General features: G+C 36.2%; 1 protein-coding gene across 1 annotated transcript in view; it reads right to left on the bottom strand.

Moving 5' to 3' along the window:
• LOC115212970 (chitin synthase chs-1-like) overlaps positions 1–27950 on the bottom strand; it is a 149455-nt gene that overhangs the window by 48064 nt on the left and 73441 nt on the right. The window contains exons 18-22 of the mRNA XM_029781832.2: positions 27129–27413; positions 21808–21938; positions 12237–12414; positions 9837–9971; positions 8262–8415 (exon numbers count right to left, since the gene is read on the bottom strand). Of these exons, the coding sequence (XP_029637692.1) occupies positions 8262–8415; positions 9837–9971; positions 12237–12414; positions 21808–21938; positions 27129–27413 (883 nt within the window). The remainder of the gene's footprint in view (positions 1–8261; positions 8416–9836; positions 9972–12236; positions 12415–21807; positions 21939–27128; positions 27414–27950) is intronic.

The raw sequence follows: 27950 nt of genomic DNA, 5'->3' as shown, positions 1-27950 counted from the left end.
AGTTCTAGTCCTGTAGAAGCTCCTTCTATATAATAAATATATATATATATATATATATATATATTATATATATATATATATATATATATATATATATATATATATATATATATATATATATATATATATAATATATATATATATTATATATAAGGGCTTAGTAAAATAAATTACTTTGCCACATACTGAACTCATTAGAAATAGCAGCTAAAGAAATTTCTTCAGCTATTTCTAATACTTAAAGAAGATCTCTCTCAGATAGTGTTTGCCTAAACTAACTCACAAAAGTATGGGGGAAAAAACATTAAAAAATCAAGTGCAAAGGTTATTTGAGAACGTACGTTTCTAGATTAGTCAATTCGACATTTCTTTCTTCAGCTCAGAATTCCTTGAATCGGATTTGGGAACACTGAAAGTCGGGAGCATACCCTTTCGGCTTCTAATCACCTCTAGAATTCTGCTCGAACTAAAAGTGCTATCAAATTCGAATATGCAAGCGAAGAATTTCTGCTCTCCCCTTTCCACCAGCGTGGGTTAAAATTGACAAACACCATGTATTAACGGTGAAAACCGCAGCATTTAGCAGAGAGAGATGAATTATAATTTCAACAATTGAGGGTAAAATTAATTAATTATTAATCAATTTCACCAAGTATTCAGTATGTAAAGGGACCATTATAGGCGAATTCAAAATATTACATTATATATAAGGGCTTAGTAAAATAAATTACTTTGCCACATACTGAACTCATTAGAAATAGCAGCTAAAGAAATTTCTTCAGCTATTTCTAATACTTAAAGAAGATCTCTCTCAGATAGTGTTTGCCTAAACTAACTCACAAAAGTATGGGGGAAAAAACATTAAAAAATCAAGTGCAAAGGTTATTTGAGAACGTACGTTTCTAGATTAGTCAATTCGACATTTCTTTCTTCAGCTCAGAATTCCTTGAATCGGATTTGGGAACACTGAAAGTCGGGAGCATACCCTTTCGGCTTCTAATCACCTCTAGAATTCTGCTCGAACTAAAAGTGCTATCAAATTCGAATATGCAAGCGAAGAATTTCTGCTCTCCCCTTTCCACCAGCGTGGGTTAAAATTGACAAACACCATGTATTAACGGTGAAAACCGCAGCATTTAGCAGAGAGAGATGAATTATAATTTCAACAATTGAGGGTAAAATTAATTAATTATTAATCAATTTCACCAAGTATTCAGTATGTAAAGGGACCATTATAGGCGAATTCAAAATATTACATTATATATAAGGGCTTAGTAAAATAAATTACTTTGCCACATACTGAACTCATTAGAAATAGCAGCTAAAGAAATTTCTTCAGCTATTTCTAATACTTAAAGAAGATCTCTCTCAGATAGTGTTTGCCTAAACTAACTCACAAAAGTATGGGGGAAAAAACATTAAAAAATCAAGTGCAAAGGTTATTTGAGAACGTACGTTTCTAGATTAGTCAATTCGACATTTCTTTCTTCAGCTCAGAATTCCTTGAATCGGATTTGGGAACACTGAAAGTCGGGAGCATACCCTTTCGGCTTCTAATCACCTCTAGAATTCTGCTCGAACTAAAAGTGCTATCAAATTCGAATATGCAAGCGAAGAATTTCTGCTCTCCCCTTTCCACCAGCGTGGGTTAAAATTGACAAACACCATGTATTAACGGTGAAAACCGCAGCATTTAGCAGAGAGAGATGAATTATAATTTCAACAATTGAGGGTAAAATTAATTAATTATTAATCAATTTCACCAAGTATTCAGTATGTAAAGGGACCATTATAGGCGAATTCAAAATATTACATTATATATAAGGGCTTAGTAAAATAAATTACTTTGCCACATACTGAACTCATTAGAAATAGCAGCTAAAGAAATTTCTTCAGCTATTTCTAATACTTAAAGAAGATCTCTCTCAGATAGTGTTTGCCTAAACTAACTCACAAAAGTATGGGGGAAAAAACATTAAAAAATCAAGTGCAAAGGTTATTTGAGAACGTACGTTTCTAGATTAGTCAATTCGACATTTCTTTCTTCAGCTCAGAATTCCTTGAATCGGATTTGGGAACACTGAAAGTCGGGAGCATACCCTTTCGGCTTCTAATCACCTCTAGAATTCTGCTCGAACTAAAAGTGCTATCAAATTCGAATATGCAAGCGAAGAATTTCTGCTCTCCCCTTTCCACCAGCGTGGGTTAAAATTGACAAACACCATGTATTAACGGTGAAAACCGCAGCATTTAGCAGAGAGAGATGAATTATAATTTCAACAATTGAGGGTAAAATTAATTAATTATTAATCAATTTCACCAAGTATTCAGTATGTAAAGGGACCATTATAGGCGAATTCAAAATATTACATTATATATAAGGGCTTAGTAAAATAAATTACTTTGCCACATACTGAACTCATTAGAATAGCAGCTAAAGAAATTTCTTCAGCTATTTCTAATACTTAAAGAAGATCTCTCTCAGATAGTGTTTGCCTAAACTAACTCACAAAAGTATGGGGGAAAAAACATTAAAAAATCAAGTGCAAAGGTTATTTGAGAACGTACGTTTCTAGATTAGTCAATTCGACATTTCTTTCTTCAGCTCAGAATTCCTTGAATCGGATTTGGGAACACTGAAAGTCGGGAGCATACCCTTTCGGCTTCTAATCACCTCTAGAATTCTGCTCGAACTAAAAGTGCTATCAAATTCGAATATGCAAGCGAAGAATTTCTGCTCTCCCCTTTCCACCAGCGTGGGTTAAAATTGACAAACACCATGTATTAACGGTGAAAACCGCAGCATTTAGCAGAGAGAGATGAATTATAATTTCAACAATTGAGAGTAAAATTAATTAATTATTAATCAATTTCACCAAGTATTCAGTATGTAAAGGGACCATTATAGGCGAATTCAAAATATTACATTATATATAAGGGCTTAGTAAAATAAATTAATTTGCCACATACTGAACTCATTAGAAATAGCAGCTAAAGAAATTTCTTCAGCTATTTCTAATACTTAAAGAAGATCTCTCTCAGATAGTGTTTGCCTAAACTAACTCACAAAAGTATGGGGGAAAAAACATTAAAAAATCAAGTGCAAAGGTTATTTGAGAACGTACGTTTCTAGATTAGTCAATTCGACATTTCTTTCTTCAGCTCAGAATTCCTTGAATTTTGAATTCGCCTATAATGGTCCCTTTACATACTGAATACTTGGTGAAATTGATTAATAATTAATTAATTTTACCCTCAATTGTTGAAATTATAATTCATCTCTCTCTGCTAAATGCTGCGGTTTTCACTGTTAATACATGGTGTTTGTCAATTTTAACCCACGCTGGTGGAAAGGGGAGAGCAGAAATTCTTCGCTTGCATATTCGAATTTGATAGCACTTTTAGTTCGAGCAGAATTCTAGAGGTGATTAGAAGCCGAAAGGGTATGCTCCCGACTTTCAGTATTCCCAAATCCGATTCAAGGAATTCTGAGCTGAAGAAAGAAATGTCGAATTGACTAATCTAGAAACGTACGTTCTCAAATAACCTTTGCACTTGATTTTTTAATGTTTTTTCCCCCATACTTTTGTGAGTTAGTTTAGGCAAACACTATCTGAGAGAGATCTTCTTTAAGTATTAGAAATAGCTGAAGAAATTTCTTTAGCTGCTATTTCTAATGAGTTCAGTATGTGGCAAATTAATTTATTTTACTAAGCCCTTATATATAATGTAATATTTTGAATTCGCCTATAATGGTCCCTTTACATACTGAATACTTGGTGAAATTGATTAATAATTAATTAATTTTACTCTCAATTGTTGAAATTATAATTCATCTCTCTCTGCTAAATGCTGCGGTTTTCACCGTTAATACATGGTGTTTGTCAATTTTAACCCACGCTGGTGGAAAGGGGAGAGCAGAAATTCTTCGCTTGCATATTCGAATTTGATAGCACTTTTAGTTCGAGCAGAATTCTAGAGGTGATTAGAAGCCGAAAGGGTATGCTCCCGACTTTCAGTGTTCCCAAATCCGATTCAAGGAATTCTGAGCTGAAGAAAGAAATGTCGAATTGACTAATCTAGAAACGTACGTTCTTAAATAACCTTTGCACTTGATTTTTTAATGTTTTCTCCCCCATACTTTTGTGAGTTAGTTTAGGCAAACACTATCTGAGAGAGATCTTCTTTAAGTATTAGAAATAGCTGAAGAAATTTCTTTAGCTGCTATTTCTAATGAGTTCAGTATGTGGCAAAGTAATTTATTTTACTAAGCCCTTATATATAATGTAATATTTTGAATTCGCCTATAATGGTCCCTTTACATACTGAATACTTGGTGAAATTGATTAATAATTAATTAATTTTACCCTCAATTGTTGAAATATATATATATATATATATATATATATATATATGTATGTATATATATATATATATGATAGTAATATGTTACAAAAAGAAAATAGAAACTATACGAGGAAATGTAAGGGGAAAGTAAGAAGGAAAATAAGCGAAAATGCACATTGGAAATCGAGCTGCTCCTGTGATTGCGAACCTTGAATTGGGTTACCTAGAGCTTAAAATATATCAGTCATCACTACAAAAATATGATACCTCATTTCATTTCTATTTACAGGAGAACTGGAAGAGGTATTTGGACGATTGCTTTACACTTTGGGAAGACAGCATGAACAAACTCCTCGATTTCAAAATAATGCTTAACAATATTAATAGCAACATACAAGTCACCATGGAACACAGCAGTAAACAACTCCCTCTTCTTCACATCCTAATTAAAATTGTCAATAACTACATCGAAACAGACATCTTCTATAAACCCACAGATTCTAAACAAAACCTATTATTCAACTCATGCCACCCCAAACACATAAAAATTAATATACCTTATAATCTAGCGAAAAGAATCTGTACCATAGTTTCAGACACCTATACTCGTGAACGAAGACTCCTTGAACTCAGATCAATACAAATCAAAATACATTACCCAATATCATTAATAAATGATGGTATTAAACGAGCTATGGAAATAGATATACGAACATTAAGGGAAGTCAACCGAAATACTAAACCGGACTTAAAAATACTCCCATACATCTCCACACATAACCCTAGAAACAACGACGCCTTCAACATTATCATCCAAAATCTTCCCATCCTTACAAGAGATAAAACAATGAACAAGATTTTAGGCTCACACAAAATTATCAAGTGCAAAATGCAACCTAAATCATTGAACAAAATATTAACCAGCGCAAGAATTAACAACAAAACCAAAGGTGAAAACATGTGGTAGACCTAACTGTGGTACATGCTCCCCATCTTTTGGATGGTTCAGAATTCCAGTTTAAATAAGGTGAAATATTTAAGATCAAATCAAATTTCACCTGTGCCTCAGAAGATCTTATCTATGCCATTACATACTTAAAGTGTGGTAATAACTATATCGGCCAAACAGGAATATCACTCCGTCGAAGAACCACTCTCCACAAAGAATAAATCCGCCACCCATAATACAGACAGATACAGGTTAGTGAACACATAGAAAGGTGTGCTAGGAATCTTAATCCTAGTTTCCAAATGTTTCCCTTCTATCAATGTTCACACACCACATCAGTACAGCAAAGAATGAATAAAGAGGCAACTTTCATCAATAAATATCTTCCACAGCTCAATAGGAAAACATAACATAATGCAGAACACTACTAACCTTTCAATTAATACATGTTTCTTTATTACCCACAAGGGGCTAAACATAGAGAGGACAATAAAGGACAGACAAATGGATTAAGTCAATTATATCGACCCCAGTGCGTAACTGGTACTTATTTAATCGACCCCGAAAAGATGAACGGCAAAGTCGACCTCGGCGGAATTGAACTCAGAACGTATAAAATCAATAGGAAGTGTATACTTTATCGAATTACTAATAGGTATAGTAAAAGATATATTCGTTATAAACAAACAGAGAGAATAACTGAGATGCGCTGTATTGTGTATTAACACTAACTAGTGATCATCATTTGATAACAAACAAAGGAACCACCATGTGTGTGCTCTATCTGCCCATAACAGCAGCGATTCTCCCTCAAACTACATCTTGCTTAGATTAAGGAAGAAAAAAGTTGAGTAATGTAGTAGATACACAAAGCTTGAGAAAGAATGAGATGACTCAAACTAGAATGCTTTCCAATATAGGTCTGTTGAATTATGGCTACCCAAGCATCACTATCATTTGTTAGAAAACACATTTTGATTTTACATTAAGATATTTATTATGCAACCGCAAATCTGATGGCTACCCATCATGGTTAAAGGGCAGACACCATAATACTTTAAGGCTCATTGAAATTAATAGGATTTATCAAGTTGGTATTTAATTTAAAGATCTTCGTCGACGTTTATTGGTAAAAGGGATAGGAGAACTATGGTGGGTGCAATTGAGAGGAAAAGGGTTGTGCAAGTGTCTAGTTCAGGAACTAACTGGTTAAACACAAATATGATAATCATATGACTTTTATTATGTGGGTCAGATAGGGCTGGGTGGTCAGGAAACGCAACTATCTAGCTGAAAAGACTTCCCTTAACAGCAATGTGAAAATAGAAAGGGAGAAAATTGAGCCTGTGGGAGTTAGAGAATCCTTATTGAAAAGAAGATAAGTTGCCATAGAGATGACAGTGTGCTTCTTTGTCTGGCCCGGGACGTAGGAAAAGTAACCAATCTGTATGACTGTATGGGAGTATTAATATTGATCACCTTGAACAGAAGAAGTTCTGACTGAGGAAGGACGACTGTTAATAGATGTTTAAATCACTTTTGTGATGTTGGAAGCGAGAGCAATAAAACTGATAATCAAAGGAGCTCTCATGGCAAATGAAGCACGAACAGATTGTAAAGGTTTTCTATAATTCATAATTTTTTAAACTCTAAAGCTTTTTTTAAAAAATACACAATTTAAGCCAAAACGAAGATATGTAAATTTTAATTTCTTTCAGTTCTGTCTATTAAGCATAAATTATAATGGTACATACTAATCAGAAACAATAACAGAAGCTGTTGTAAGAAGGTGTTATACACTTCTTAGGTATCTACAGAAGATACTCTGAGTTGTCTTCCGTAACATCAGAATATTTTTTAAAAATTAATTAACTATACTAACCGTCTACATTCACTTTATTTCTCAGCATATATTTGTTTTAGCTCGTGCTTTTTTATTTTCCGTACATTAAATATGCTAATATCTATTTATATTGTTCAAGAGAAAGATTGCTATTTTTATGAACCATTAAACAGAGACTATATTCTTAGCAAGAAAACATAAAATACTGTATCGTTAGAGTACAGATTTTGCGAAAGAGTAATTTGCTTCTTTAAACTTAGCTTTAATTAAAAGAAATTGTATTTCCATACCTAGTAACTTTAACATAAAATGTGATGCCATTGTATATTAAGCTTAGATTATCAAACTCGACAGGTTAAAAATTATTTATCCTATACATCCATACATTGTTTTACATGTTACAAATTACGTAGACCTACTCGCCTGAATTATTAAAACAATAGTTTCAAGGCAAATTTCAAATAGCAAAAAGGATATTTTAGTGTAATGTTCTAAAACTTAATCTATGTCCGAATACTTACTTCATTCTAATAGAGCAGAACTTAATAATAGGCTATTAACTACAAAATATTTATTCAAAGCTTATTACAACGAGTACTATAACAACAGTATTCAGCCGGTACAAAATTCCGGAGTTCAGTCAACGAAACAGGGTACCGCACATATTTCACATGTTCTTCCTTAAGAAAAAAATTACAATAATATATCACGACTGACCATTCAGAGGATATACTTCCATAGTCATCACCAAGGGGCTGAAAATCAATTTTGTTCCACCTTGCAAAATCGTCTCTCAGATTTTCTAACTACATCTCTTACGCTAATAACTTGAATTAAAATTCAAGCTATTAGCGTAACCACGGTTTTTTAATTTCTTCAATGCGATTGAACGACCAGCAATATATAGCAGATGAGTTTATTAAACGATTTTTTGAATACAAATAATATCACAAACACAAAAATAGATATAAATGAATAAAGAAACAAGTAAAGTCAAATATTTATGTTTGACCTTTTATCCCTAAGGTGTAGTTCTTGGCCCCCTTTTTCAAAATTTAGTTTAGAGTTTATAAGTATAATCTCATACAGTTAATCTTTTAATAAAAAAATATGTTTCGTTACCTTTGCTGCGTTTAGTGAATAACATTTTGGATAGGCTTGGTATTATTCCTATACTATTTAGCAATACAATTTGGCACAGAATATCCAATTTTGAGGATATATAAAAAAGGAAAATACAAAGTCCAATGGAATGAAACGTTTCCGGGATTAGAGCCTGTAATAAGAATATGTAACAAAATAGGATAAAATAAGTTCAAGAATAGTTCGTTTTCAAGAAATAAACTGAAAGCAATATTAGTTTTATTTTACTTACAAGAACCAAGATTGTATAGCTATTGCTACTATAGTCTCTTTTAAAAATCATATCCCAAGTAATATTTCAGCTTCACAGGTAAATATTTATCCATAGAATTTGGATTGTATATATTAATATGGATTTTTAAAAATACAATGATTTGCAAAATGTTTAGCTATTGCATATTGCCAAATCAAAGTCAGATTCAAATTAATAGTTTGTGACTATACAAGAAAACACAACCAATTACTGTTTTTCTTAATATATTTACATACACATCGAAAGCACATGGCCCCTAGTGGTTTAGGTATTGCACTCGTGATTGCAAAGTCGTGGTTTCAGTACCTGGATCGGGTGGTTTGTACTGTTTTCTTGAGCAAAACATTTCATCTCATGTCGTTCTGCGATCACTTCCACACCTGACATATGGTACGCCGTGCACCTGTCCAGGCAACATTGACTTGATGGCAGGTGCGAGCTAATGTACATGCATTTGATCATGGGAAACAAATCATTTAAGCAGGCCCATCATCGGACCACGAGAAACTACCATCAGTATTTACATATGTTAAATGAAAAAAATTAAGATGATCATGATCATGCACGGAGGAATGATTTCAGTGGTGATGGCGATGACAGCTTTACTGAACTTGTACCACTTTGATGATGTTTATCAGAGCAGCTTTGAAGTTTTCGAGTTTTTTCTTTTCTTTTATCTGGGGAGAGTATTTTCATGATTTGGAGTTGAAGTTATCTGCGAATGTGATGAGTAATTCTCGGTACTATGAACTCTAATATAAGTAGGGTTACAATGTTGGCTCAATGGAATTAGAGCACCGTAATTAAGATGTTCTGCGGTATCGAGTATATAGCTGCCTGCAAAATTCACCTAGTTTGACAGCGTAGATCTCAACACTTCAATACTGAAAACCGTCCTAAACTTCGATAGACAAATTACCAGAATTAGTGACTTCGATATCAGAATAGTTATGAAAGCAAAAAAGTCACATTGCTTAAATACAATCCATGGGGTGTTACGATTGGACTGGTGTTTGAGATCTCATCGAGTAATTTATCATGGATACCCTAAAAATCGTGCACACACTGTACAATGATTAAGTTGTATAGACGGTCTGCTATAGATAAGTTCAGGAAGAATCTTACAAACATCTTAGATAATTCTGTTTCACTATAATTGTTACTACCAATTCAACAAGGGGAGATTTCCTATACATAACTATAGATCTCAAGGCAAACAAGTATTAAAGGCGATATTTAAATGTAACTTATGATAAAACGCATTATCATTATTTAATTCCGTTCAAAATAAATATACATACCATCATTATGACTGAAAATGTAGATTTTTTCTCAGAATTGAAAGCAAATTTGTGAAAGGAAAAGAGTAAACCAATTCCATATGGTATGCAAATTGCAATTGAAAGTAACGTATACCCCATGTTTTCTTTTCCACTCTGTCAATAGAAACAAAATCTACATTTCATATATTTAAAAAACGATATATAATTAATTATAAAAGTGTTAATGATAGTATCTAAATTTCAATGTGTGACATAGTGACATTAGAAACTAAACCATTACGTTGTCATTTTCTGGATTCTTAATTCTCTTGTGCATTGAGAAATTTCTATCAAACATATGTCTCACTCATAGTGAGTAATATTACTGATACATACTTGAGGAGATACGCGATGGTTTTAGAAAGATTTAAGCATAGGTTTATATAATATTTTTCATAGTTTTCCTTCTTATTTTTGAGAAAATAAAGTTACTAGATCATTTTCAGGATTAACTTCATTTAAAGATTTGAATAAATGTGTGATGTTAGCAAGATTAAGGAGTGGTGTGAGATTGAAAGCATGAAAGGTTTAACTTCTGGAATTTATTAACTACGCCAACTCCAACACGTTTGATTCTCAAAACCAGAAAATTCTTTTAAAAAGATACGCGCAAACCATTGATTTTACCAAACAAATAGGTAACTTTATATGTAATATGCTAGTTAATTGAATTAAGTCAGTGCTTCTGATTTAGGCACCAAGCCATAAATATTTGAGGAAAGGGGATTAGTCGATACCAACAACTCCAATATTTGACTGGCATTATATTTTATCGACCCCGAGAGGATGAGAGGGAAAATTGACCTCAACGAGATTTGAAACCAGAACGTAAAAAACGATTGCCTATTGTTTTTTTCTTAACTGCCACCCTCACTATCCTACATGTGTTGGTGTGTGTGTGTGTGTGTGTATTTCATTGTTGTTGATCAATCCTGAGCGAAAAGACTTATGCACAGATTCATTCCAACCGTGATCATCACGTACTCTTCTTTAGTATACTGATAATTACATTTTTCGATATGAACTTCCCGTTTTACATAGATATATGATTAACAGATTTAGTTGTTACTTCAAGCAAATCGAGCGATTACATAGAAGCATGTTAGTATACTTATTAGTATAAATAACATGGCAATAAAGTATTCTTAAAAATATTCCGTCAAGTTTTACAAAGTTAATTATATTTTTGTTCATGTGGCTGCGTGGTTAGAAGCTAACATCACAATAGCATGGTTCTAGGTTTAGTTTCACGGGGTGGAACTTTGGGTAAGAGTCATCTACTATAGCCTCAGACAGACCAGAGCCTTGCGAGTAGATTTGGAAACTGAAAGTCTCGTGTGTGTGTTTGTGCGCGCGTGTGTGTGTGTCCACATTTTTGTCCCACCACCACTGCTTGATAACCGGTATTGATGTGTCTAAGTCCTCGTGACGTAGCGGTTCAGCAACAGAGATCGATAATTTGACTACCAGGCTTTAAATACTAAGTACTGGGGTCGATTCGTTCGACTGAGAGAAAAAGAAATACTATGAAAATATAATAAAAATTGCTCCATGTATATTTAGATTCATATTTATTCACTATCAAGATTTGTTGACAAAATTTATGCTCATTTCCTATTGTCGCTGTTTTACCAAATGAATTTTAGCTTTTAGATCTGTCTTGTTTTTTATTAGATGTTCACTTAATTTATGTAATTCCTGGTCTGCTGATGTCATTAAGCATTGAATGTCTTATTTAACCAGTTACTTGTCTGTTGAATACCGTATTCGTAATTTTATTCAGGAGAGTATTTCATTTTTGCCTTCTACTTGGATATCCATAATTTTGTGAATGTGTTTGTTCTCATGCTTTCGCTATTTACTTCACTCAATATTTTGTGAAGTTTACTTCTCAACCATATGGCGCCCGGTTCAGTTCTACTGCAAAGCACCTTGGGCAGATATCTTCTACTATAGCCCTTAGCGGAACAAAGCCTTGAGATTTCGTAGTGGATTTCGTAGACGGAAACTGAAAGAAGCCTGTTGTATGCGCGCACACGCACACACACACATCACATCATATCACATCACATGACATATATATGCGTGTGTAATTATATAAGCGCGTCTTTCTGTTTTGTTTGTGCGATTAACCCCTTCAAAGCAGTGCCCCAACATGGCCGCAGTCCAATGAGTGAAACAAGTAAACGAAAAAGAGCTAAAAGATAGTAATTCAACTAAAATGCATCCGAGTTTTGCAGCATATGAGGCACTGCGAAAATGGAGATAGAAAACAATGGAGATAGTAAACGAATGGCGGAAATTATTTGAAATAAGTTGCACGTGGAATGCTTAATACCTAACAGAAAAGAAACTTTTCCATAACTGTCATATACAAACCTCATATGCATAAAGTTTGGTCATCATATGTAATGTCAGCTTCTGTATTACTGAGGAAGCGAGTATTGCAAGAAAAAATAGAAGGTAAAGAAACAATTTGAGGTAGATCATGAAGTTCGAATGTTGCAACTCGCCCCTTTTTGGATCTTCTTGGAACATTTCAAAATGATCCCATTCACTGAAAAAGACAGAAGAAAGAAATAGATTTCTAACAAAGCATATCGTCGAAAATTTTCGGAGTACGTGGATAATTATATTGACTTCAGTTTTACCTTGGTACATATTTTATGGAGGGATGAATGATTATATTAACCAAGACACGATTTCCACAGGAAACGAAAATACTTAAAAGCGTCTTGATACGTTGTCAGACATTTTACCGATTCCACCAATCCACAGATTTTGAAATAATACTCTGTTCTACTATAGGTACAAGGGCTGAATTTTTTTGAAAAAGCGGCTAGTGTTTGACTGGTACTTAATTCATCGACCTCCGAAAGGATGAAAAGCAAAGTCGACCTCTGCAGAACTTGAACTAAGAAAGTAATACTGACGAAATGCCGCTAAGCATTTTGGCCGGCACAGTAATGATTCTCCCAGATCACCTTAGTTATGATAAAATTAGTACTATTAATTCAACTACCACCACCAAAACCACTACCACCAAAACCAATACCACTAAAAGTAACATCATCACCGCCACCGCCACCACCATCATCATCACCACCACCACCACCACTACCACCAACACTACCACCACCACCACCACTACTACTATTGTTACTACTACTACTACTACTACTACTAATAATAATAATAATAATAATATTAATAATAATAATAATAATAATAATAATAATAATAATATAATAATAATAATAATAATAATGTTTTCTTTATTAAACACTAAAGGTTTACAAAAATCATTGGGTACGGTACAGGACAACATAAAGGAAGACTACATAAAAGATGTGTAAAAAGTAAAAACAAAACATAAAATTATAACAATGAATAATTCACCAAAAGAAAGAGAATTCATAGGGTTGCTGGTGGAGGCTCTCAAAAGTACGGTCACCCTGACCATAAGGGCAAGTAACCTCTCCACATTGCCCTACTTCAACATACAAGCGCATGCTTAGAATAGGCCCTTTCACCTTTCATTCTTGCAACATTCCCCCACATTTTGACAAAATTGCTTCGCCAAAGAGGAAAGCATCTGTCTGCAGCCCTTCCAAACTGGTCTACCACACAGCCTCTTTCGCTAAGGCTACCAGTCAAAGAAACACTATATGTCTTTACAGACTAAAGGAAGGCGACGGGATGATCTTCACAATGGATTCAGCCGATAACTTTATTCGTCCTACTTGTGACTGTAGGTGTTGGGCATAAATCAACAATACTCAGAGTACTTAACGAGAGCGTGCAGAAGAGTTTCGTCCTCTGCGCGCATCTCGGGCAAGCCCGTCTGGCGGCACTTCCAGTCTATAGGGCTTATCTCGAACAGAAAATACCCTCCTCCGGTAGCACTGCTAGGCCAAAGGCTTCTGGAAATTATCCCTACGCTCCGACCCGAAAGTTACTGGAATACACCAGCCAGTCGACGCTCAGCGTGTACCCAAGAACGTCGACACATTTTCCCGTCACTAACCCTCTATAGAACATGAGAGTGGAATTTCCACCGACTGCCAGCCCGACTAATAGAGGACTGTGAACTCCTGACGATACTCTAGGTTCCAGGCACCCTGGCTTCTGGGTGATATTGGCTACGCTGCTTGTCACCTCGTCTCAGTCCTTCTCCACCTGGATATCCGCAGCAAACCAGACCCCGGGCAATTTAACCAGTCCGTCCATCCAGCGCATGATGATGTTGTTGGACGGCATGAACCTGCTTCTCCAGGTGCCAAGCCACAGGCCCAACGATTTATCCTAGTTAATTCTTCCTCATTCGTTTTACTACTTTATACTCTTTGAGAGCGATGCTGATCATCGCACTGTGTTTAGTGCTCGATACCACAACGATGATATCGTGGGTATACACTGTCTAGGATCTACCACACCCTACTTCGCGCAGGACGCAGCTCAACACCTCCAATTTCCGCATTAATATCTCGAAAGCCAGTACATACAGAAGTGACGAGAGCTGATACACTTGGCGGATGATGCTGAATGGTTCCGATAGGTTACCATTCAACCGAAATACCAAGCAGATATCGCTGTACATTGCGACGATCCAGTCACAGAGAACGTGACCGAAACCAGCTGCCGTGAGAACGACCGTCAAGCGTTGGTAGTCGACTCTATCGAAGGCTTTAAAGTGATCCAGTTTGATCAGGTTCCACCTATACCAGCATCATTACCCACCCAGTCTACAATGTATCGCATGAGGTGAAGGTTGTCGTGGATGGATTTGCTTGGTATTGTGTATGTTTGCGCATCACTAATCAGTTCTTCGATGACATGAATCAACCTTTTTGCTAGCACCTTGGCTAAAATTTTGAAGTTTGTGTTTAGCAGCGTTATGGACCTAAAAACTTCTATTTTATTCTTCTTGTTTCGGTACTTTATCAGTAGTTCCACTGCTCCTTGACTCACAGAACTAGGTATTCTCCTCTTCTGCTATCAGTTGCGGTGGCTATCTGCTAAAAAGCTACCAAACAAGACTACCATGGGTAGACCATCCAAATCAGGCAATTTTACCTTCATGCACCCCATTATCACATCCTGTATCTTCTGTGGGTGTTATCAGCATTTCGCAACGCTCTGCCCCATTGCGAGTCATGGCAAGCCGTCGAGGTAGGCAATGAAGTTGATCCTTCATTCCGGCTTGCCATTCATCACAAACAGTTGGGCGAAGCGCTATTGAAATGCTGCACACACCTGCTCGGGCTCAAGTACCGTGCGCCCATTTTGGCCCACCAAAGACCAAATTGTGACTTTGCGACAGCGATGCATATCTGCCACTCGAGCTCATCGAGTGGCTTTCGTTCCCTCGTTTCTGATATCATGAGGATTACCTCTGACAAAGCATCCTTCGTGTTTAGTGTTGAAAAATTGATCAAGGGCCAATCTCGTGGTTAGCACGTCGGTTGCGTTGCCTTTCCAAATCGCCTCTTTTAAGTTTCGCTCTTTCCTATTCTTTTCTGTCGCTAATGCCTTACTAAGCCTTGTCCATTCTACTCTAATTGTCTTTTTCAGGGTAAACAATCATTTGTTGTTGACGAGTGACCTCGTCAGCATCATGCGTTCGGTCCGCCAAGGATGTCCCCTCCCGTTTCTTTGTCTTGTATTGATTATTAAGCCCTTATTATAACTTCTATCTACAAGCCTACAAAATATTCTATCTAGGTACGATCTAAAAGACTCGATGCTGTTTGCCCATGTCCACATTGGCGTATCCAGTTGGTACCTGTCAGCCTATTGAGAGTGACTGACCACGCCTCACTTATCGGCTTGCCCCACCATATCAGGGCGTGCGTCCAAGATGACGTTCTAAGCGCTAACAATAAAGAGCGGGACATCCCATGCAAAACCTGCAAACGTCTGACGAAAACTGAATGCTCCGCCCCAATCGGCGCGTATGCAGTAAATTCCACGTCGAGCGAGAGATGCGTAGATTTGATAAGTCGTCAAAAATGGAGCCTACTGAGCTCATGGTCGAAAGCCTAGTCTCATAGGTGGTTATCACATCCAGGCGTAAGGATTCCGTCGTCGTAGAGGAAAACCTCCCTAACGTTTTTATTTGTTAGCGGCATGCGCATTAATATAAATTTTCTGGCATTTTCAGAGCACTTGTGTTATATATTGCACCCCTTCTTTCAATCATTTTATTTCGAGCTATGTGGGACATCAAATCTTTGTTGGCTCTCCTCACTAGCACGAAATTTGGAGCCTGCAATTGCTGCTCTCTCCCTCAATAATGATAATGATATTAATAATAATAATAATAATAATAATAATAATAATAATAATAATAATAATATCTACATCAGAAGGAAGGAAAACTGATACAAATAGCGGCAAAACACGAGCAAAACAAAAAGCTGTTCTCAGTATTTAAGGAAGCTGACAAATACAAACAAGAAATCATACCACCTAATAAATATGGAGAAGAAGAAGAAGAAGAAGAAGAAGAAGAAGAAGAGAAGAAGAAGAAGAAGAAGAAGAAGAAGAAGAAGAAGAAGAAGAAGAAGAAGAAGAAGATGAAGAAACAACAAAAGCTATAAAACAAATGAAATCCAAACTAAAAATAGAACAGCAACGAACCATGATAAAACGATGGCAAGAAAAGCCCCTTCATGGTAAATACTGGACTAAACTAAACGCAAAAGAAATAGACAAAGAAAAATCCCAGCAATGGTTGAGAAGCTCAGGACTCAAAGCAGAAACAGAGGGATTTTTAATTGCAGCACAAGACCAAAGCCTCCCCACCAGAAATTACCAAAAACATGTAATGAAAAGAAATATAACAAGTAACTGCAGAATATGTGGAGATGGACAAGAAACAATAAATCATATTATCTCTAGCTGCCCAGTCCTGGCTAAGAAGGAATATATTCACAGACATGACAGAGTTGGAACCTACATACATTGGAAGCTATTCCAACATTATGGAATAACAACAGAAAAAAGATGGTATAGGCACACACCAGAAAAGGTCACAGAAAACGAGAAAGCAACCATACTCTGGGATATGCCGATACACACAGATAGAGAAATTAAGGCCAACAGGCCAGATATAGTTGTCAGAGATCATGAAGAAAAAAAAATGCTTTCTAATTGATGTATCAATACCGGCAGATGACAACGTGTCTCTAAAAGAAATGGAGAAGCTCTCAAAATACAAAGGCCTGGAAATAGAGGTAACCAGAATGTGGAATCTGAAAATAGAAACAATTCCTATCATAGTAGGTGCATTAGGCATGATAAAAAAATATTCAGACAAATACATAACAAAAACACCAGGACTTACAAACACATATAACATACAGAAAATTGCACTACTAGGCACTGCACACATCCTACGCAGAACACTTTCCATACAATAACCATCAGAGCATCACAACAAATCACAACACATACCCAAGGCACACAGAGCTGCGCTCGGTAGTGAAGTGAAAGCACGCTATAAAAATAAAACTACTGAATAATAATAATAATAATAATAATAATAATAATAATAATAATAATAATAGGCACTGCACACATCCTACGCAGAACACTTTCAATATAGTAACCATCAGAGCATCACAACAAATCACAGCACGTACCCGAGGCACACAGAGCTGCGCTCGGTAGTGAAGTGAAAGCACGCTATAAAAATAAAACTACTGAATAATAATAATAATAATATTAATAATAATAATAATAATAATAATAATAATAATAATAATAATAATAATAATAATAATAATAATAATAATAATAATAATAATAATAATAATAATAATGATAATATTAATAATAATAATAAATGCCCTGATGTAGTAACAGACAGTGGCTCTCCTGGCTTCTGATCTTAACTGATTGGAAGTGTTATCATGTACATTGTTTTGTCTTGGTTTAAAAGATGGGCTACAGCAAATATTCTGCTCAATAGCACAGATTTGCTTGTCAGTTGTTTGACCTTAACCAGTTGTTTGATCTTAACCCTTAGTGGCTGACAACATATGCACCTCTGATCACGAGCAGAAGTAGTGGGGGAACATCGTGGCCATATGTTGAGAGGGATTCTTTGAGGTTTGAATAATTCACCTCTAGAATCTTGGGGGTTTCTTTTAACGTCCTTAAACAACCCTTATTCAGGGACTTTTTGAGCGGGATGGGTTACTCGCCAGAAGAAAATTCAAACTGGGCCCCACCTGCAAGATCACCATGTCGTACGCAGATGGTTGTGATGCATGTACCTGGTGTACCCTTATCAGACGGGTAGTCATGATGGGTATACTGGGCTTCGTATATTTTACCCCAGTGTCACTTTGATGGCATGCACTGCTCTCTCACATAATAATAATAATAATAATAATAATAATAATATAATAATAATAATAATAATAATAATAACTACATGAACTACATGAGCTAAAAAGTCAAATCATGATTGAATGGATGAAAATTAAAGAAACCAGTATGGATGAACGTGATACACTCCCTAAAATACGCAAATCTAACCAAAACATGAAAATAATTGGTAAAATCCGGCTTGCACTTAAGGATATAATTTCAGCTAATGATGTTGATATCACAGATCTCAACCACCTATACTATGCATCCGCGAAAATCTCAACGATCCTATGTGGTGAAAAGATTAGAAAACGGCAACATTTCCACAAAAAGCCTTCTTGGCAAGAGCGTTTGCAACAACAAATTAAACTATTTAGATCTGACATTGAATATTTGAAAAACCTCAAGGTTCATAAGACTACCAAACCTGCAAAAACCCAAAAACTAATGAAAAAATATAATATGGAAACTATACTTGATATTGATGCCACCATAGAAACCATCAAGCAAAAGGTATCTGCTAAAGCTGCCCGCATAGCGAGGTATGAAAAGCGTATTAGATTCTACAGGGACAACAACATGTTCAAAAATAACCCCAAAAATTTTTACCGGAAGATAGGAAAAACAACAGTTACTGTAAAGTCTGTACCATCAAAAGAAGAAGTGCAGGGATTTTGGAATAAAATTTGGGCAGAAGAAAAAACACACAGCGAAAAGGCCCCCTGGATTGATAGAATATCTAAAGAACTGGACTCCTTAGAAGAGCAAAAGTGGGAGGGTGTCAAGGTAGAAGATATAAGATCTGCTCTCAGGAGGTCAAGCAAATGGAAGTCTCCAGGAAAGGATAAAATCCCTAACTTTTGGTTGAATGCCTTCCCAGAGAGCCATGAACTGCTAGCAGAACTTTACAACGATGTTTTGCAACACCCTAGTAGGATGCCTCCTTGGCTAGTTAATGGGTTAACATTCCTGCTTCCAAAAAGTGAAGAAACAAATGAACCCAAAAACTATAGACCCATAACCTGCTTAACAACTATGTATAAAACACTAACATCTGTCCTGACGGAATATACCTATAGTTTTTTGACAGACAGCAGCATATTCCCTAATGAACAGAAAGGATGTAAACGTGGATCCTACGGTTGTAAAGATCAACTACTCATCAATAAGATGATCTTAGAAGATTGTCACAAACGACACAAAAACTTATCAATAGCCTGGATAGACTATAAAAAGGCTTTTGATAGCCTACCACATAGCTGGATTAATAAATGCCTAGAAATGTATAAGATAGCACCTGCTCTGCGAAACTTTTTGTCTGTAAGTATGAGATCATGGAGAACCACACTAACTTTGAACAGTGACAATGAATCTCTAAATGCTGGTGATGTAAAACTTTCATGTGGCATTTTCCAGGGTGACTCACTATCACCGCTCCTCTTCTGTTTAGCCTTAATACCTCTCTCAAAACTGCTCAATGATGCGCAGTACGGATATAAAATGTTTGATAAAAATATAAATCATCTCATTTACATTGACCAACAACTCAAGGGCTTACTAGCGATTGTCAAACAATTCAGTGATGACATCAGAATGCAATTTGGCCTCGATAAATGCGCAAAAGCTACCTTTATCAAAGGAAAAATGACAGAAACATCTAACGTTAGCCTTGACCAGCAGAATGTCATAAAAGAATTAGACCCAGCAGAGAACTACAAGTATCTAGGGGTAATTGAAGGAGAAGGAATAAGGCATTCAGAGATGAAGGAAAGGATCAGGAGAGAATGCTATCGCAGAGTAAGAGCAATACTCAAGACAGAGCTGAATGCGAGAAACAGGATCGAAGCGATCAATGCATTAGCCATACCAGTCGTGACTTACAGTTTCAGTATCGTTAACTGGTCAATTACTGAAATATGTAATCTTGACAGAAAAATACGAAAACTGTTGACAATGCATAGAATGCACCACCCTAAGGCAGATACAGAACGACTTTATCTGCCAAGAAAAGAGGGAGGCCGTGGACTTTTACAACTGGCAATAACAATGAAGATTGCTACAATTGGCCTAGACACCTACCTGAAAAACTCTGAGGACTGGATGTTAAAACTTGTCTCAAAACATGAAAACAAGAAAGCATCATACTCAGTAACAAAACAGGCAAAGGAATATCTAAGTGAATTCCGAATACAACAAATTTCGGAATTAGAGATAGACATACAAGAAACAGGCACAGAAAAATCTAAGCGCATGAAAACCCGTGCTAAATCTGCGGCCTTAGATATTCTGAATGATAAATGGAAAGAAAAACCTCTCTATGGCAAATACCCAAAGAGAGCAAATAATGCAGATGTTGACAAAGCCCTGACCCATCAATGGCTAATGGCCTCTGGCTTAAAATCTGAAACAGAGGGGTTTATCATAGCAGCTCAAGATCAATGCCTACCAACAAGAAACTACCAGGCCAACATATTAAAGATCAGAAGCAGTCCAACGTGTCGTGTATGCAAGCAACAAAATGAAACCATTGACCATGTGGTCTCCAAGTGCAGTCTTCTAGCGCCTACAGAGTATCTCAACAGGCACGATAGAGCTGCACAATATATTCACTGGGTAATCTGTAAAAACCTGGATTTGCCCCATGAAAAAAACTGGTGGGAACACAAACCACCCCCAGTGCTTGAAAATGACCACATCTCACTCCTCTGGAACTTCGCCATTCAAACTGACAGAAAGATAGATGCAAATAGGCCAGACATCATATTGAAAGACTTCAAACAAAGAACATGCCTCCTCATTGATATGACTGTCCCAATCGATATAAACGTATCTGTCAAGACCTACCAAAAACTGAGCAAATATAAAGATCTTGAAATAGAAATCAGCAAAATGTGGAAGCTGAAGACTAAAACAATACCTGTTGTCATAGGTGCCCTGGGAATGATAGCAAAAGGGGCAGATAGCTACCTAACTCAGATACCAGGAAACCCAAAAATGGCAGAAATTCAAAAGATAGTGCTCATGGGAACTGCTCATATCCTACGCAAAATACTTTCTATGTAATCTCAAGGTTTAAAACAAACATAATTTTCGGTTTAAAAAAAAAAAAAAAAAAATTTTTTTTTTAGACATTCATTAGTACAACACCCCCCCCCCCAAATATATGGCACACTAGGCATAACAACAACATGAACTTCCAACCCTGTTGTCTCTTGAGGTCTCTGGGTGAGACTTGGAGCCAACTTGTACAAATATAAAGCAAAAGTCAAACATAGAATAATAATAATAATAATAATAATAATATAATAATAATAATAATAATAATAAAATTTGTCCACAAGAGCAGCAATTTTGGTGGAGGGGATGTGTCGATTACATCGACCCAGTGTTTAAATGGTAATCTTTTCTACTAAAGGCACACGGCCTGAAATTTTGGGGAGAGGACTAGTCGATTACATCGACCCTAGTGTTTCACTGGTACTCAATAGAATTAAATGATAAAAGATAAAACATAAATTGCTGAACTGTGAAATGTTTATCCTAAATCAGTTGCAAAGAATAATCTATTTACGGTTTCTCTTCCTCCGGTTCGTCCTCATCCTCCTCATCCTCAATATAGCTGAGATCACTCACAAAAGAAGGTTTTCTATAATCTTTTAATCCAAAATCGCCTTTAAGATCTGACAGTGAAATAGTTCGATCCTAAAAAGAAAAAGGAAGAAAGAGTGAAATAATTTGGGAAATACAATTGAACAAAAATGAAACGCATTTACTCTTTTACTCTTTTACTTGTTTCAGTCTTTTGACTGTGGTCATGTTGGAGCACCGCTTTTAGTCGAGCAAGTCGACCCCAGGACTTATTCTCTGTAAGCCTAGTACTTATTCTATCGGTCTCTTTTGCCAAACCGCTAAGTTATGGGGACATAAACACCCCAGCATCGGTTGTCAAGCGATGTTGGGGGACAAACACAGACACACATACATATACACACACACATACATATATATATATGTATATACATATATACGGCGGGCATCTTTCAGTTTCTATCTACCAAATCCACTCACAAGGCTTTGGTCGGCCGGAGACTATAGTAGAAGACACTTGCCCAAGGTGTCACGCAGTGGGACTGAACCCGGAACCATGTGGTTGGTAAGCAAACTACTTACCACACAGCCACTCCTACGCCTTTGTTAAATATGAAAATAAATAACACACAACACACTTACTAATACACGTACGCACGTGCGCGTGGATCGTTCCTCTGCAACTTTTATTTGAACGTATGTCTGTGTGAAGGAGCAGCCTCTTTCAGTCTTTCTTTTAGGAAGCATTTGAGGGCATAGCAATTGCACCAATTACTACAAGAATAATTGCTGTCTTAGTCTTCCGCAGTCCCCTCAGTTCTGTGGCTAGATCTTGATATTTCTAAATTTTTTTTTCAATTTCTTTTCAATCGACTCTGCTATCATGGGGAATTACAAAATCTATGATCTTACAGTTTGTTTATTTTGCCCTCTATCATCATATGTGATCTTCTTATTTAAATAGAATAGTCAGCCTTTATGGGGAAGTCCAACATTTTGTAATTTTCATTTTCTATCACAGCTTCTGATTTATGTTCATATATCTTTCTGTTATTTTGAAGCCCCGCACTCGGCTAACAACTCAATGCACTCTTTTGCCTACACAGTCACGTCTGCGCTTATACTTATTTTGTGCTTGTATGCTGCATTCATTCAACATGGACAAACAGGATAAAACATTCGCAATATCCAAGTGTAATGATAACAGATGCGAAACGTGTCAATACAGGTAAACCCATAAGAACAAAAAAATGGACAGATTTTCACAAATGCAGATATGAACTGCAAAAGTAGAAATTTGATCTACTGCATTAAATGCCCTAATTGCAAGGAACTATATGTTGGTGAGACACGGAATGCATAATCAGAACGCTCACGAGTCCACAGACAACAAATCTGAGACATCAATATTCGCCAAATTCCATTGAGGGAACATATAGAGACATGTGATCAGAAAATGTTTCTAATTTTTCTTTTCCACAAACTGCATGACACAGGTGAGGTTGGAAGAAAGATAAAAGAAAAACGTTTTATTAAAATGTTCAACCCTGTACTGAACGGAAATAACGATAATATAACAAAACAGATTATGATGTAGATTTTAAAAAAACACATCTTTAACATGAATCAAAACACACCATAGAACACTCCCACCGATTGAAATAAAAACGATCGAAACCAAGTTTGTTCACTCATAAAACTATTACATGTAAACCGCAAGCTAATGGGTTAATATAAAGGTGGGATCGATGCCAGTGATATCGGTGCGCCACACAATCCGTGGTATTTAAGCTGCATACTGATTGGTAAAAACCGTATTTGAAAATTTCAGCTTGTCGGAGCCTCCTAAAAGGTATAAGAAGTCGATCATTTTCCTACAGTTATCAAGAACTCAACCGTCAGTTAATTACTTTTTGAAATCTGAAGATTACTACGAACGTATGAAAGCACTAACTGAACATAATGAACATTACAAAATATTCTCTTTAATGGTTAACACTCTTCAACATTGTTTAAACATTTTTTTAAATACAATGATAAAAAACGTGAAAATCAGACCATGCTGTAACTTTATTAAACTGATATATATATATATATATATATATATATATATGTGTGTGTGTGTGTGTGTGTGTGTGTGTGTGTGTGTGTGTGTGTGTGTGTGTGTGTGCGTGCGTGTGTGTGTGTGTGCGTGTATGCGTGTGTCTCTGTGTATGTCTGTGTGCATGTGTACACATACACACACGCACATACATGCATGTTTGTGCATTTCTGCATTTCTGTCGAATAATAATAATAATATAATAATAATAATAATAATAATAATAATAATATAATAATAATAATAATAATAATAATCATTTTGAAGGAGGGGGCTGTTGACTATATCGACCCCAGTGCTCAACCCGATAGGATGAAAGGCAAAGTAGACTTCGGCAAAATTTGAACTCAGAACACGAAGATAGACGAAATACCAATGGTCCTCTCGTTAAAGTGGGTAATCCTCAGTAAGCAGGTTTCCTCTTGCTATGTCTATTTGGATAGTATCCATGTAGGGTATTTATAATGAACTCTGGGTATCCGTTGATCCCAAGCATCTTGAGAAACTATGCAAGACGTGTGTCCGGTTGGCGCTATCACTGCATCTGTTGTGTATACGACCGATCTCATTTTGTATTAGCCGGTCTTAGCACTGATGTGGAAGGCCGACACCATTACTAAATCTATCCGCAGGAATGGACTCGATATCCTGTTAGTCCAGTTGGAACTATCTTTGCCAACGAGAAGATCACTCGCGGAATAACAACCCAACTCACTGGTGAAATGTTCTAGTGAATTGTCTTATCCTAGACGCAAGCAAGTGTCCGCAAACTTGCTTGGTGTACAAGATACGGTGTTCCAAGTGGTGTTAGTATTACATCCGTTGTACGGTCCGATCGTTTTACTTCCGATTGATGGAACACCTAACTACCAAAGCTTCTTCCCTTCGGAAGCACTTAGTCAAATGCAGCAATACAATCAAGGAGACAGACGCTCTTATACTAGCAACAGAAAAGAATACAGGAAATCTCCGTATCAAGGACTTCTTTCTGATCCATCGACTCGACCCAAAGATCAGTAGTCGACCGGATTTGGGCCGATAGTTCTAATAAATTACCAGACGTACCCTACATCGATACGACTACGACCAGCACATCACCATGACGACTGTGATTGATACTATTGCCGCCGTCGCCCCAACCACCGCTACAGTCCTCACTTGCCGCATTGAAGATTGTTGCTGCCATCAGCCACTAACTTTTCAACAACTACAAGAAGGGCACATACAAGCAACACCTTCACCAACTGCTACAGTGACATTTACCACCATCGCCAACAACTCCGATGTAGACAATGCCATTATCAACCACTACCACGATATCACTGGTACGGGAGTCACTTGGTATTAGTAGTAGTAGTAGTAGTAGTAGTAGTAGTAGTAGTAGTAGTAGTTGTTGTTGTTGTAGAGGTATTGTATTGCCTAATTTGGAAGAGGAACAGTCACAAACGTGGGTCAGCTCTCATTACCATATTGGCATTATACATAGGTTACAATACTAATATGGTAATGGAGGCTGATCCATGTTTGTGACGGTCCCTCTTCCAAATTTGGCAATACAATACTCCTCCTCCTCCTACTACTACTACTACTACTACTACTACTACTACTATTACTACTACTACTACTACTAAGTGACTCCCGTACCACTCCCTTACTTGCTCACTCCCCTTTGCGACTTGTCTTCTGTTCTCTATTCTACTTGAACCTTGAACATCCCAGTCTTCCCCCCACCTTCCCCACACAATAGTCGTACCTCGTGCTCTGATTTTTATTTCCAGAAATGCCTTTGACGAAAGTAGCTTTAATTTTCTTAGATCGTTCAATTTCCCTCAACTGATCAATAAAGCAACTAAGTAAACCTATCAGTAATGTTCCTATAATGATTACTAGAAACAGATATATGCCAAATTTGTTCTAATAATGGAATTATATGTAATGACCATTGTTTTTAATATATCACTTTGTAAAAACTAGTTTATCTGGAACCCATCCACGGATTTACAGCAAAGAACTATGATGAACCATGACTTGCGACTTTATCAAAAGATTACTAGGCGTTCTTCACTAATCTAAGTAATATTGTTAGCCTCGTGTGCCAACAGAGAGCTTATGAAGTATTTTGCCCGGTTTAATAATTCACTATTTGTTATATGTATATATATATATATATATATATATACACACACACACACATATATATACATATATGTTTTTTACATATATATATATAGCGGCGCCCGAACCCTTTTGGTCTTATACATATACATATACATACATATATATATATATATATATAATATATATATATATATATATATATCACAATCAAGGAACGGCCATAATAGGCCATTCACCCACTAGAAATAACAGCCAAAAGCTTTAACCGCAAAATAACATCAATTCCGTAAACCAGGAGAAAATTTAAAAAACATTTACCCTGTAATTTCTTATACGATGCACCGTTTCGTCTACTGTTTAATGGTAAACTAACCTGATTAAATTAAATCAAGCCAATCTACCATAGGCCCTTAGATTCATCAGTAAGAAATAGCCAAGTTGGAACAGATATTTTTCACGAGGCATTCTCGTCCCTGCCTCGTGAAAAATATCTGTTCCAACTTGGCTATTTCTTACTGATGAATCTAAGGGCCTATGGTAGATTGGCTTGATTTAATTTAATCAGGTTAGTTTACCATTAAACAGTAGACGAAACGGTGCATCGTATAAGAAATTACAGGGTAAATGTTTTTTAAATTTTCTCCTGGTTTACGGAATTGATGTTATTTTGCGGTTAAAGCTTTTGGCTGTTATTTCTAGTGGGTGAATGGCCTATTATGGCCGTTCCTTGATTGTGATGTTGAACTTAAAAATGGTATATGACTATTTAATTTTTTCCCACTAGGCCGCTGGTGGCAAAAAAATTCTACAAAATTTTTTTTGCCACCCTATATTGATTAAAAATATATATATATATATATATATATATATATATATATATATATATATATATATATATATATATAACCCGCCATAACACCAAGCAAGTGTAATGATAAGGAGTTCATTTGTATATTTCGTATAGGAAAGAGTCAAGTACCAGTGATGAATTGCAATGGCTCTTCAGTTGTTTTAACTATCTCACCAACTAAGTTTTTGTTAATGGTATTATAAAAAATGAATCTTACAGTCTGAAAATAACTTACAAAAGAAGCTTTGGAGCCTTTTCTTCTCCTTAGTGATCCTTTCAGTCCCTCTATTGCGAAATGAGAATCGACGTAGTCACTTTCGTCATCAAAATCTTCTTCTTTTGTTACGGGGATATTAATAGACATATCTATTGATGGTTCACGTGTATCGTTGATAGTATCACTCATAACTGAAGATCCATCACTTTCGTTGTCCTCCGCTTGTATTTCAGATGCCATCACTTCTTGATGCGCTTTCTGCTCTTTTCTTAAGGTAAAATGCACAGAATCTTTCATAAATATCTGGAAAAAATAATATGGCTGAATTAAATATCAAAAATAAGGTAAGTAGTTTATAGACAGCAAGTTAAAACTTCTAACACGTTTGACCGTTGGATGAATTCCAAATTATTGTATGTTATACAGTTTGTCAACATAAAATAGAAGGATTTCTTTTTTCAGATAAACAGAGTAAAGAAAAAATCAATTGGAATTATGTGTAAAACATTACCACGCGCGCGATTTTCTATTCACGTATGTAATATACATTCATACATACACGTACATCCATATATGTGTAAGAGTGTATGTGTGTGTGCGTGTGCGCGTGTGCGCGTGTGTGTGCGTGTACGTGTGTGTGTGTGTGTGTGTGTGTGTCTCCACCACAATGGGACTAGAGGCCATTTTTGCATACCGGCCTTCTACAAGGAGGACACTTCTTTCACAAACGTCCGGTTATCTAAAATCGCTGCGAAGCCGGTTAGTACAATCGGCTGTAATGGATCTATAAAGCTGTTGATATATGCGTGAGCGAATGTGTGCATACACATACACATGTAT

The sequence above is a fragment of the Octopus sinensis genome, linkage group LG6 (genome assembly GCF_006345805.1).
Source record: "Octopus sinensis linkage group LG6, ASM634580v1, whole genome shotgun sequence".
Lineage (NCBI taxonomy): Eukaryota > Metazoa > Mollusca > Cephalopoda > Octopoda > Octopodidae > Octopus > Octopus sinensis.
Note: the sequence above shows the minus strand (reverse complement) of the source record. Positions and strands in the feature narration are given on the sequence as shown.